General features: G+C 61.7%; 1 protein-coding gene across 1 annotated transcript in view; it reads right to left on the bottom strand.

Annotated features, from left to right (window-relative positions):
- LOC142475809 (protein HGH1 homolog) overlaps positions 1–13,612 on the bottom strand; it is a 19,148-nt gene extending 5,536 nt beyond the window's left edge. The window contains exon 1 of the mRNA XM_075581543.1: positions 13,485–13,612. Coding sequence (XP_075437658.1) covers positions 13,485–13,508 — 24 coding nt within the window. The 5' untranslated portion in view covers positions 13,509–13,612. The remainder of the gene's footprint in view (positions 1–13,484) is intronic.
- Positions 13,613–14,177: the final 565 nt, after the last annotated feature.

Below are 14,177 nucleotides of genomic sequence, written 5' to 3'. Positions count from 1 at the left end.
ATCCCAGCGGGACTCGCTCTGCAGCACACACAGAATCCCAGCGGGACTCGCTCTGCAGCACACACAGAATCCCAGCGGGACTCGCTCTGCAGCACACACACAGAATCCCAGCGGGACTCGCTCTGCAGCACACACAGAATCCCAGCGGGACTCGCTCTGCAGCACACACGCAGAATCCCAGCGGGACTCGCTCTGCAGCACACACAGAATCCCAGCGGGACTCGCTCTGCAGCACACACAGAATCCCAGCGGGACTCGCTCTGCAGCACACACACAGAATCCCAGCGGGACTCGCTCTGCAGCACACACACAGAATCCCAGCGGGACTCGCTCTGAAGCACACACAGAATCCCAGCGGGACTCGCTCTGCAGCACACACACAGAATCCCAGCGGGACTCGCTCTGCAGCACACACAGAATCCCAGCGGGACTCGCTCTGCAGCACACACACAGAATCCCAGCGGGACTCGCTCTGCAGCACACACACAGAATCCCAGCGGGACTCGCTCTGCAGCACACACACAGAATCCCAGCGGGACTCACTCTGCAGCACACACAGAATCCCAGCGGGACTCGCTCTGCAGCACACACAGAATCCCAGCGGGACTCGCTCTGCAGCACACACACAGAATCCCAGCGGGACTCGCTCTGCAGCACACACAGAATCCCAGCGGGACTCACTCTGCAGCACACACAGAATCCCAGCGGGACTCGCTATGCAGCACACACACAGAATCCCAGCGGGACTCGCTCTGCAGCACACACACAGAATCCCAGCGGGACTCGCTCTGCAGCACACACAGAATCCCAGCGGGACTCGCTCTGCAGCACACACACAGAATCCCAGCGGGACTCGCTCTGCAGCACACACGCAGAATCCCAGCAGGACTCGCTCTGCAGCACACACGCAGAATCCCAGCGGGACTCGCTCTGCAGCACACACAGAATCCCAGCGGGACTCGCTCTGCAGCACACACACAGAATCCCAGCGGGACTCGCTCTGCAGCACACACAGAATCCCAGCGGGACTCGCTCTGCAGCGCACACACAGAATCCCAGCGGGACTCGCTCTGCAGCACACACACAGAATCCCAGCGGGACTCGCTCTGCAGCACACACAGAATCCCAGCGGGACTCGCTCTGCAGCACACACACAGAATCCCAGCGGGACTCGCTCTGCAGCACACACAGAATCCCAGAGGGACTCGCTCTGCAGCACACACACAGAATCCCAGCGGGACTCGCTCTGCAGCACACACACAGAATCCCAGCGGGACTCGCTCTGCAGCACACACAGAATCCCAGCGGGACTCGCTCTGCAGCACACACAGAATCCCAGCGGGACTCACTCTGCAGCACACACACAGAATCCCAGCGGGACTCGCTCTGCAGCACACACACAGAATCCCAGCGGGACTCGCTCTGCAGCACACACACAGAATCCCAGCGGGACTCACTCTGCAGCACACACAGAATCCCAGCGGGACTCACTCTGCAGCACACACAGAATCCCAGCGGGACTCGCTATGCAGCACACACACAGAATCCCAGCGGGACTCGCTCTGCAGCACACACAGAATCCCAGCGGGACTCGCTCTGCAGCACACACAGAATCCCAGCGGGACTCGCTCTGCAGCACACACAGAATCCCAGCAGGACTCGCTCTGCAGCACACACACAGAATCCCAGCGGGACTCGCTCTGCAGCACACACAGAATCCCAGCGGGACTCGCTCTGCAGCACACACACAGAATCCCAGCGGGACTCGCTCTGGAGCACACACAGAATCCCAGCGGGACTCGCTCTGCAGCACACACAGAATCCCAGCGGGACTCGCTCTGCAGCACACACACAGGATCCCAGCGGGACTCGCTCTGCAGCACACACACAGAATCCCAGCGGGACTCGCTCTGCAGCACACACAGAATCCCAGCGGGACTCGCTCTGCAGCACACACAGAATCCCAGCGGGACTCGCTCTGCAGCACAAACAGAATCCCAGCGGGACTCGCTCTGCAGCACACACAGAATCCCAGCGGGACTCGCTCTGCAGCACACACACAGAATCCCAGCGGGACTCGCTCTACAGCACACACAGAATCCCAGCGGGACTCGCTCTGCAGCACACACAGAATCCCAGCGGGACTCGCTCTGCAGCACACACAGAATCCCAGCGGGACTCGCTCTGCAGCACACACAGAATCCCAGCGGGACTCGCTCTGCAGCACACACAGAATCCCAGCGGGACTCGCTCTGCAGCACACACAGAATCCCAGCGGGACTCGCTCTGCAGCGCACACACAGAATCCCAGCGGGACTCGCTCTGCAGCACACACAGAATCCCAGCGGGACTCGCTATGCAGCACACACACAGAATCCCAGCGGGACTCGCTCTGCAGCACATACAGAATCCCAGCGGGACTCGCTCTGCAGCACACACAGAATCCCAGCGGGACTCGCTCTGCAGCACACACAGAATCCCAGCGGGACTCGCTCTGCAGCACACACAGAATCCCAGCGGGACTCGCTCTGCAGCACACACAGAATCCCAGCGGGATTCGCTCTGCAGCACACACACAGAATCCCAGCGGGACTCGCTCTGCAGCACACACACAGAATCCCAGCGGGACTCGCTCTGCAGCACACACACAGAATCCCAGCGGGACTCGCTCTGCAGCACACACACAGATTCCCAGCGGGACTCGCTCTGCAGCACACACAGAATCCCAGCGGGACTCGCTATGCAGCACACACACAGAATCCCAGTGGGACTCGCTCTGCAGCACACACAGAATCCCAGCGGGACTCGCTCTGCAGCACACACAGAATCCCAGCAGGACTCGCTCTGCAGCACACACAGAATCCCAGCAGGACTCGCTCTGCAGCACACACACAGAATCCCAGCGGGACTCGCTCTGCAGCACACACACAGAATCCCAGCGGGACTCGCTCTGCAGCACACACAGAATCCCAGCGGGACTCGCTCTGCAGCACACACAGAATCCCAGCGGGACTCGCTCTGCAGCACACACAGAATCCCAGCGGGACTCGCTCTGCAGCACACACACAGGATCCCAGCGGGACTCGCTCTGCAGCACACACACAGAATCCCAGCGGGACTCGCTCTGCAGCACACACAGAATCCCAGCGGGACTCGCTCTGCAGCACACACAGAATCCCAGCGGGACTCGCTCTGCAGCACACACACAGAATCCCAGCGGGACTCGCTCTGCAGCACACACACAGAATCCCAGCGGGACTCGCTCTGCAGCACACACACAGAATCCCAGCGGGACTCGCTCTGCAGCACACACAGAATCCCAGCGGGACTCGCTCTGCAGCACACACACAGAATCCCAGCGGGACTCGCTCTGCAGCACACACAGAATCCCAGCGGGACTCGCTCTGCAGCACACACACAGAATCCCAGCGGGACTCGCTCTGCAGCACACACACAGAATCCCAGCGGGACTCGCTCTGCAGCACACACAGAATCCCAGCGGGACTCGCTCTGCAGCACACACACAGAATCCCAGCGGGACTCGCTCTGCAGCACACATACAGAATCCCAGCGGGACTCGCTCTGCAGCGCACACACAGAATCCCAGCGGGACTCGCTCTGCAGCACACACACAGAATCCCAGCGGGACTCGCTCTGCAGCACACACACAGAATCCCAGCGGGACTCGCTCTGCAGCACACAAACAGAATCCCAGCGGGACTCGCTCTGCAGCGCACACAGAATCCCAGCGGGACCCGCTCTCCAGCACACACACAGAATCCCAGCGGGACTCGCTCTGCAGCACACACACAGAATCCCAGCGGGACTCGCTCTGCAGCACGCACAGAATCCCAGCGGGACTCGCTCTGCAGCACGCACAGAATCCCAGCGGGACTCGCTCTGCAGCACACACACAGAATCCCAGCGGGACTCGCTCTGCAGCACACACACAGAATCCCAGCGGGACTCGCTCTGCAGCACACACAGAATCCCAGCGGGACTCGCTCTGCAGCACACACACAGAATCCCAGCGGGACTCGCTCTGCAGCACACACACAGAATCCCAGCGGGACTCGCTCTGCAGCACACACAGAATCCCAGCGGGACTCGCTCTGCAGCACACACAGAATCCCAGCGGGACTCGCTCTGCAGCACACACACAGAATCCCAGCGGGACTCGCTCTGCAGCACACACAGAATCCCAGCGGGACTCGCTCTGCAGCACACACACAGAATCCCAGCGGGACTCGCTCTGCAGCACACACAGAATCCCAGCGGGACTCGCTCTGCAGCGCACACACAGAATCCCAGCGGGACTCGCTCTGCAGCACACACAGAATCCCAGCGGGACTCGCTATGCAGCACACACACAGAATCCCAGCGGGACTCGCTCTGCAGCACATACAGAATCCCAGCGGGACTCGCTCTGCAGCACACACAGAATCCCAGCGGGACTCGCTCTGCAGCACACACAGAATCCCAGCGGGACTCGCTCTGCAGCACACACAGAATCCCAGCGGGACTCGCTCTGCAGCACACACAGAATCCCAGCGGGACTCGCTCTGCAGCACACACAGAATCCCAGCGGGACTCGCTCTGCAGCACACACACAGAATCCCAGCGGGACTCGCTCTGCAGCACACACACAGAATCCCAGCGGGACTCGCTCTGCAGCACACACACAGAATCCCAGCGGGACACGCTCTGCAGCACACACACAGAATCCCAGCGGGACTCGCTCTGCAGCACACACAGAATCCCAGCGGGACTCCCTATGCAGCACACACACAGAATCCCAGCGGGACTCGCTCTGCAGCACACACAGAATCCCAGCGGGACTCGCTCTGCAGCACACACAGAATCCCAGCGGGACTCGCTCTGCAGCACACACACAGGATCCCAGCGGGACTCGCTCTGCAGCACACACACAGAATCCCAGCGGGACTCGCTCTGCAGCACACACAGAATCCCAGCGGGACTCGCTCTGCAGCACACACAGAATCCCAGCGGGACTCGCTCTGCAGCACACACACAGAATCCCAGCGGGACTCGCTCTGCAGCACACACACAGAATCCCAGCGGGACTCGCTCTGCAGCACACACACAGAATCCCAGCGGGACTCGCTCTGCAGCACACACAGAATCCCAGCGGGACTCGCTCTGCAGCACACATACAGAATCCCAGCGGGACTCGCTCTGCAGCACACACACAGAATCCCAGCGGGACTCGCTCTGCAGCACACACAGAATCCCAGCGGGACTCGCTCTGCAGCACACACAGAATCCCAGCGGGACTCGCTCTGCAGCACACACACAGAATCCCAGCGGGACTCGCTCTGCAGCACACACAGAATCCCAGCGGGACTCGCTCTGCAGCACACACACAGAATCCCAGCGGGACTCGCTCTGCAGCACACACAGAATCCCAGCGGGACTCGCTCTGCAGCGCACACACAGAATCCCAGCGGGACTCGCTCTGCAGCACACACAGAATCCCAGCGGGACTCGCTATGCAGCACACACACAGAATCCCAGCGGGACTCGCTCTGCAGCACATACAGAATCCCAGCGGGACTCGCTCTGCAGCACACACAGAATCCCAGCGGGACTCGCTCTGCAGCACACACAGAATCCCAGCGGGACTCGCTCTGCAGCACACACAGAATCCCAGCGGGACTCGCTCTGCAGCACACACAGAATCCCAGCGGGACTCGCTCTGCAGCACACACACAGAATCCCAGCGGGACTCGCTCTGCAGCACACACACAGAATCCCAGCGGGACTCGCTCTGCAGCACACACACAGAATCCCAGCGGGACACGCTCTGCAGCACACACACAGAATCCCAGCGGGACTCGCTCTGCAGCACACACAGAATCCCAGCGGGACTCCCTATGCAGCACACACACAGAATCCCAGCGGGACTCGCTCTGCAGCACACACAGAATCCCAGCGGGACTCGCTCTGCAGCACACACAGAATCCCAGCGGGACTCGCTCTGCAGCACACACACAGGATCCCAGCGGGACTCGCTCTGCAGCACACACACAGGATCCCAGCGGGACTCGCTCTGCAGCACACACACAGAATCCCAGCGGGACTCGCTCTGCAGCACACACAGAATCCCAGCGGGACTCGCTCTGCAGCACACACAGAATCCCAGCGGGACTCGCTCTGCAGCACACACACAGAATCCCAGCGGGACTCGCTCTGCAGCACACACACAGAATCCCAGCGGGACTCGCTCTGCAGCACACACACAGAATCCCAGCGGGACTCGCTCTGCAGCACACACAGAATCCCAGCGGGACTCGCTCTGCAGCACACATACAGAATCCCAGCGGGACTCGCTCTGCAGCACACACACAGAATCCCAGCGGGACTCGCTCTGCAGCACACACAGAATCCCAGCGGGACTCGCTCTGCAGCACACACACAGAATCCCAGCGGGACTCGCTCTGCAGCACACACAGAATCCCAGCAGGACTCGCTCTGCAGCACACACACAGAATCCCAGCGGGACTCGCTCTGCAGCACACACAGAATCCCAGCGGGACTCGCTCTGCAGCACACACAGAATCCCAGCGGGACTCGCTCTGCAGCACACACAGAATCCCAGCGGGACTCGCTCTGCAGCACACACACAGAATCCCAGCGGGACTCGCTCTGCAGCACACACAGAATCCCAGCGGGACTCGCTCTGCAGCACACACAGAATCCCAGCGGGACTCGCTCTGCAGCACACACACAGAATCCCAGCGGGACTCGCTCTGCAGCACACACAGAATCCCAGCGGGACTCGCTCTGCAGCACACACACAGAATCCCAGCGGGACTCGCTCTGCAGCACACACACAGAATCCCAGCGGGACTCGCTCTGCAGCACACACACAGAATCCCAGCGGGACTCACTCTGCAGCACACACAGAATCCCAGCGGGACTCGCTCTGCAGCACACACAGAATCCCAGCGGGACTCGCTCTGCAGCACACACACAGAATCCCAGCGGGACTCGCTCTGCAGCACACACAGAATCCCAGCGGGACTCGCTCTGCAGCACACACAGAATCCCAGCGGGACTCGCTCTGCAGCACACACAGAATCCCAGCAGGACTCGCTCTGCAGCACACACACAGAATCCCAGCGGGACACGCTCTGCAGCACACACAGAATCCCAGCGGGACTCGCTCTGCAGCACACACACAGAATCCCAGCGGGACTCGCTCTGCAGCACACACAGAATCCCAGCGGGACTCGCTCTGCAGCACACACAGAATCCCAGCGGGACTCGCTCTGCAGCACACACAGAATCCCAGCGGGACTCGCTCTGCAGCACACACAGAATCCCAGCAGGACTCGCTCTGCAGCACACACACAGAATCCCAGCGGGACTCGCTCTGCAGCACACACAGAATCCCAGCGGGACTCGCTCTGCAGCACACACACAGAATCCCAGCGGGACTCGCTCTGCAGCACACACAGAATCCCAGCGGGACTCGCTCTGCAGCACACACAGAATCCCAGCGGGACTCGCTCTGCAGCACACACACAGGATCCCAGCGGGACTCGCTCTGCAGCACACACACAGAATCCCAGCGGGACTCGCTCTGCAGCACACACAGAATCCCAGCGGGACTCGCTCTGCAGCACACACAGAATCCCAGCAGGACTCGCTCTGCAGCACACACACAGAATCCCAGCGGGACTCGCTCTGCAGCACACACAGAATCCCAGCGGGACTCGCTCTGCAGCACACACACAGAATCCCAGCGGGACTCGCTCTGCAGCACACACAGAATCCCAGCGGGACTCGCTCTGCAGCACACACAGAATCCCAGCGGGACTCGCTCTGCAGCACACACACAGGATCCCAGCGGGACTCGCTCTGCAGCACACACACAGAATCCCAGCGGGACTCGCTCTGCAGCACACACAGAATCCCAGCGGGACTCGCTCTGCAGCACACACAGAATCCCAGCGGGACTCGCTCTGCAGCACACACAGAATCCCAGCGGGACTCGCTCTGCAGCACACACAGAATCCCAGCGGGACTCGCTCTGCAGCACACACACAGAATCCCAGCGGGACTCGCTCTACAGCACACACAGAATCCCAGCGGGACTCGCTCTACAGCACACACAGAATTCCAGCGGGACTCGCTCTGCAGCACACACACAGAATCCCAGCGGGACACCGCTCTGCAGCACACACAGAATCCCAGCAGGACTCGCTCTGCAGCACACACGCAGAATCCCAGAGGGACTCGCTCTGCAGCACACACAGAATCCCAGCGGGACTCGCTCTGCAGCACACACAGAATCCCAGCGGGACTCGCTCTGCAGCACACACAGAATCCCAGCGGGACTCGCTCTGCAGCACACACAGAATCCCAGCGGGACTCGCTCTGCAGCGCACACACAGAATCCCGGCGGGACTCGCTCTGCAGCACACACAGAATCCCAGCGGGACTCGCTATGCAGCACACACAGAATCCCAGCGGGACTCGCTATGCAGCACACACACAGAATCCCAGCGGGACTCGCTCTGCAGCACATACAGAATCCCAGCGGGACTCGCTCTGCAGCACACACAGAATCCCAGCGGGACTCGCTCTGCAGCACACACAGAATCCCAGCGGGACTCGCTCTGCAGCACACACAGAATCCCAGCGGGACTCGCTCTGCAGCACACACACAGAATCCCAGCGGGACTCGCTCTGCAGCACACACACAGAATCCCAGCGGGACTCGCTCTACAGCACACACAGAATCCCAGCGGGACTCGCTCTGCAGCACACACACAGAATCCCAGCGGGACACCGCTCTGCAGCACACACAGAATCCCAGCAGGACTCGCTCTGCAGCACACACGCAGAATCCCAGAGGGACTCGCTCTGCAGCACACACAGAATCCCAGCGGGACTCGCTCTGCAGCACACACAGAATCCCAGCGGGACTCGCTCTGCAGCACACACAGAATCCCAGCGGGACTCGCTCTGCAGCACACACAGAATCCCAGCGGGACTCGCTCTGCAGCGCACACACAGAATCCCAGCGGGACTCGCTCTGCAGCACACACAGAATCCCAGCGGGACTCGCTATGCAGCACACACAGAATCCCAGCGGGACTCGCTATGCAGCACACACACAGAATCCCAGCGGGACTCGCTCTGCAGCACATACAGAATCCCAGCGGGACTCGCTCTGCAGCACACACAGAATCCCAGCGGGACTCGCTCTGCAGCACACACAGAATCCCAGCGGGACTCGCTCTGCAGCACACACAGAATCCCAGCGGGACTCGCTCTGCAGCACACACACAGAATCCCAGCGGGACTCGCTCTGCAGCACACACACAGAATCCCAGCGGGACTCGCTCTGCAGCACACACACAGAATCCCAGCGGGACTCGCTCTGCAGCACACACAGAATCCCAGCGGGACTCGCTATGCAGCACACACACAGAATCCCAGCGGGACTCGCTCTGCAGCACACACAGAATCCGAGCGGGACTCGCTCTGCAGCACACACAGAATCCCAGCAGGACTCGCTCTGCAGCACACACAGAATCCCAGCAGGACTCGCTCTGCAGCACACACACAGAATCCCAGCGGGACTCGCTCTGCAGCACACACACAGAATCCCAGCGGGACTCGCTCTGCAGCACACACAGAATCCCAGCGGGACTCGCTCTGCAGCACACACAGAATCCCAGCGGGACTCGCTCTGCAGCACACACAGAATCCCAGCGGGACTCGCTCTGCAGCACACACACAGGATCCCAGCGGGACTCGCTCTGCAGCACACACACAGAATCCCAGCGGGACTCGCTCTGCAGCACACACAGAATCCCAGCGGGACTCGCTCTGCAGCACACACAGAATCCCAGCGGGACTCGCTCTGCAGCACACACACAGAATCCCAGCGGGACTCGCTCTGCAGCACACACACAGAATCCCAGCGGGACTCGCTCTGCAGCACACACACAGAATCCCAGCGTGACTCGCTCTGCAGCACACACACAGAATCCCAGCGGGACTCGCTCTGCAGCACACACAGAATCCCAGCGGGACTCGCTCTGCAGCACACACAGAATCCCAGCGGGACTCGCTCTGCAGCACACACACAGAATCCCAGCGGGACTCGCTCTGCAGCACACACAGAATCCCAGCGGGACTCGCTCTGCAGCACACACACAGAATCCCAGCGGGACTCGCTCTGCAGCACACACACAGAATCCCAGCGGGACTCGCTCTGCAGCACACACAGAATCCCAGCGGGACTCGCTCTGCAGCACACACACAGAATCCCAGCGGGACTCGCTCTGCAGCACACACACAGAATCCCAGCGGGACTCGCTCTGCAGCGCACACACAGAATCCCAGCGGGACTCGCTCTGCAGCACACACACAGAATCCCAGCGGGACTCGCTCTGCAGCACACACACAGAATCCCAGCGGGACTCGCTCTGCAGCACACACACAGAATCCCAGCGGGACTCGCTCTGCAGCACACACAGAATCCCAGCGGGACTCGCTCTGCAGCACACAGAGAATCCCAGCGGGACTCGCTCTGCAGCACACACACAGAATCCCAGCGGGACTCGCTCTGCAGCACACACAGAATCCCAGCGGGACTCGCTCTGCAGCACACACACAGAATCCCAGCGGGACTCGCTCTGCAGCACACACACAGAATCCCAGCGGGACTCGCTCTGCAGCACACACAGAATCCCAGAGGGACTCGCTCTGCAGCACACACAGAATCCCAGCGGGACTCGCTCTGCAGCACACACACAGAGTCCCAGCGGGACTCGCTCTGCAGCACACACACAGAATCCCAGCGGGACTCGCTCTGCAGCACACACAGAATCCCAGCGGGACTCGCTCTGCAGCACACAAACAGAATCCCAGCGGGACTCGCTCTGCAGCGCACACAGAATCCCAGCGGGACTCACTCTGCAGCGCACACACAGAATCCCAGCGGGACTCGCTCTGCAGCACACACACAGAATCCCAGCGGGACTCGCTCTGCAGCACACACACAGAATCCCAGCGGGACTCGCTCTGCAGCACACACAGAATCCCAGCGGGACTCGCTCTCCAGCACACACACAGAATCCCAGCGGGACTCGCTCTGCAGCACGCACAGAATCCCAGCGGGACTCGCTCTGCAGCACGCACAGAATCCCAGCGGGACTCGCTCTGCAGCACACACAGAATCCCAGCGGGACTCGCTCTGCAGCACACACACAGAATCCCAGCAGGACTCGCTCTGCAGCACACACAGAATCCCAGCGGGACTCGCTCTGCAGCACACATACAGAATCCCAGCGGGACTCGCTCTGCAGCACACACACAGAATCCCAGCGGGACTCGCTCTGCAGCACACACAGAATCCCAGCGGGACTCGCTCTGCAGCACACACAGAATCCCAGCGGGACTCGCTCTGCAGCACACACAGAATCCCAGCAGGACTCGCTCTGCAGCACACACACAGAATCCCAGCGGGACTCGCTCTGCAGCACACACAGAATCCCAGCGGGACTCGCTCTGCAGCACACACAGAATCCCAGCGGGACTCGCTCTGCAGCACACACAGAATCCCAGCGGGACTCGCTCTGCAGCACACACACAGAATCCCAGCGGGACTCGCTCTGCAGCACACACAGAATCCCAGCGGGACTCGCTCTGCAGCACACACAGAATCCCAGCGGGACTCGCTCTGCAGCACACACACAGAATCCCAGCGGGACTCGCTCTGCAGCACACACAGAATCCCAGCGGGACTCGCTCTGCAGCACACACACAGAATCCCAGCGGGACTCGCTCTGCAGCACACACACAGAATCCCAGCGGGACTCGATCTGCAGCACACACACAGAATCCCAGCGGGACTCACTCTGCAGCACACACAGAATCCCAGCGGGACTCGCTCTGCAGCACACACAGAATCCCAGCGGGACTCGCTCTGCAGCACACACACAGAATCCCAGCGGGACTCGCTCTGCAGCACACACAGAATCCCAGCGGGACTCGCTCTGCAGCACACACAGAATCCCAGCGGGACACGCTCTGCAGCACACACAGAATCCCAGCGGGACTCGCTCTGCAGCACACACACAGAATCCCAGCGGGACTCGCTCTGCAGCACACACAGAATCCCAGCGGGACTCGCTCTGCAGCACACACAGAATCCCAGCGGGACTCGCTCTGCAGCACACACAGAATCCCAGCGGGACTCGCTCTGCAGCACACACACAGGATCCCAGCGGGACTCGCTCTGCAGCACACACACAGAATCCCAGCGGGACTCGCTCTGCAGCACACACAGAATCCCAGCGGGACTCGCTCTGCAGCACACACAGAATCCCAGCGGGACTCGCTCTGCAGCACACACACAGAATCCCAGCGGGACTCGCTCTGCAGCACACACACAGAATCCCAGAGGGACTCGCTCTGCAGCACACACAGAATCCCAGCGGGACTCGCTCTGCAGCACACACACAGAATCCCAGCGGGACTCGCTCTGCAGCACACACAGAATCGCAGCGGGACTCGCTCTGCAGCACACACAGAATCCCAGCGGGACTCGCTCTGCAGCACACACAGAATCCCAGCGGGACTCGCTCTGCAGCGCACACACAGAATCCCAGCGGGACTCGCTCTGCAGCACACACAGAATCCCAGCGGGACTCGCTATGCAGCACACACACAGAATCCCAGCGGGACTCGCTCTGCAGCACATACAGAATCCCAGCGGGACTCGCTCTGCAGCACACACAGAATCCCAGCGGGACTCGCCCTGCAGCACACACAGAATCCCAGCGGGACTCGCTCTGCAGCACACACAGAATCCCAGCGGGACTCGCTCTGCAGCACACACAGAATCCCAGCGGGACTCGCTCTGCAGCACACACAGAATCCCAGCGGGACTCGCTCTGCAGCACACACACAGAATCCCAGCGGGACTCGCTCTGCAGCACACACACAGAATCCCAGCGGGACTCGCTCTGCAGCACACACACAGAATCCCAGCGGGACACGCTCTGCAGCACACACACAGAATCCCAGCGGGACTCGCTCTGCAGCACATACAGAATCCCAGCGGGACTCGCTATGCAGCACACACACAGAATCCCAGCGGGACTCGCTCTGCAGCACACACAGAATCCCAGCGGGACTCGCTATGCAGCACACACACAGAATCCCAGCGGGACCCGCTCTCCAGCACACACACAGAATCCCAGCGGGACTCGCTCTGCAGCACACACAGAATCCCAGCGGGACTCGCTCTGCAGCACACACAGAATCCCAGCGGGACTCGCTCTGCAGCACACACAGAATCCCAGCGGGACTCGCTCTGCAGCACACACACAGAATCCCAGCGGGACTCACTCTGCAGCACACACAGAATCCCAGCGGGACTCGCTCTGCAGCACGCACAGCGGTGTATACTCTGCCCCTAACCCCCTCGTGTCTCTCACCAGCTGCACACTCTCTATCAGCATCTTCCTGATATCAGGGTCCGGCTCTCGCTGCTTTTCCTCAGGGAGATACTGCAGGTCCAGGGGTAGTGCTGAGCATGGGGGGGGGGGAGAGAAGAGGGGGAAAGGAGAGGGGGCAGGGAGGGGGAAAGGAGAGGGGGCGGGGAGGGGGGAAAGGAGAGGGGGCGGGGAGGGGGAAAGGAGAGGGGGCGGGGAGGGGAAAGGAGAGGGGGCGGGGAGGGGGAAAGGAGAGGGGGCAGGGAGGGGGAAAGGAGAGGGGGCGGGGAGGGGGAAAAGAGAGGGGGCGGGGAGGGGGAAAGGAGAGGGGGCGGGAGGGGGAAAGGAGAGGGGGCGGGGAGGGGGAAAGGAGAGGGGGCGGGGAGGGGGAAAGGAGAGGGGGCGGGGAGGGGGAAAGGAGAGGGGGCGGGGAGGGGGAAAGGAGAGGGGGCGGGGAGGGGGCGGGGAGGGGGCGGGGAGGGGGAAAGGAGAGGGGGCGGGGAGGGGGAAAGGGGAGGGGGAAAGGAGAGGGGGCGTGGATGGGGAAAGGAGAGGGGGCGGGGAGGGGGAGGGGAGGGGGAAAGGAGAGGGGGCGGGGAGGGGGAGGGGAGGGGGAAAGGAGAGGGGGCGGGGAGGGGGAAAGGAGAGGGGGCGGGGAGGGGGAAAGGAGAGGGGGCGGGGAGGGGGAAAGGAGAG

The sequence above is a fragment of the Ascaphus truei genome, unplaced genomic scaffold, assembly GCF_040206685.1.
Source record: "Ascaphus truei isolate aAscTru1 unplaced genomic scaffold, aAscTru1.hap1 HAP1_SCAFFOLD_1398, whole genome shotgun sequence".
Classification (NCBI taxonomy): Eukaryota; Metazoa; Chordata; class Amphibia; order Anura; family Ascaphidae; genus Ascaphus; species Ascaphus truei.
Note: the sequence above shows the minus strand (reverse complement) of the source record. Positions and strands in the feature narration are given on the sequence as shown.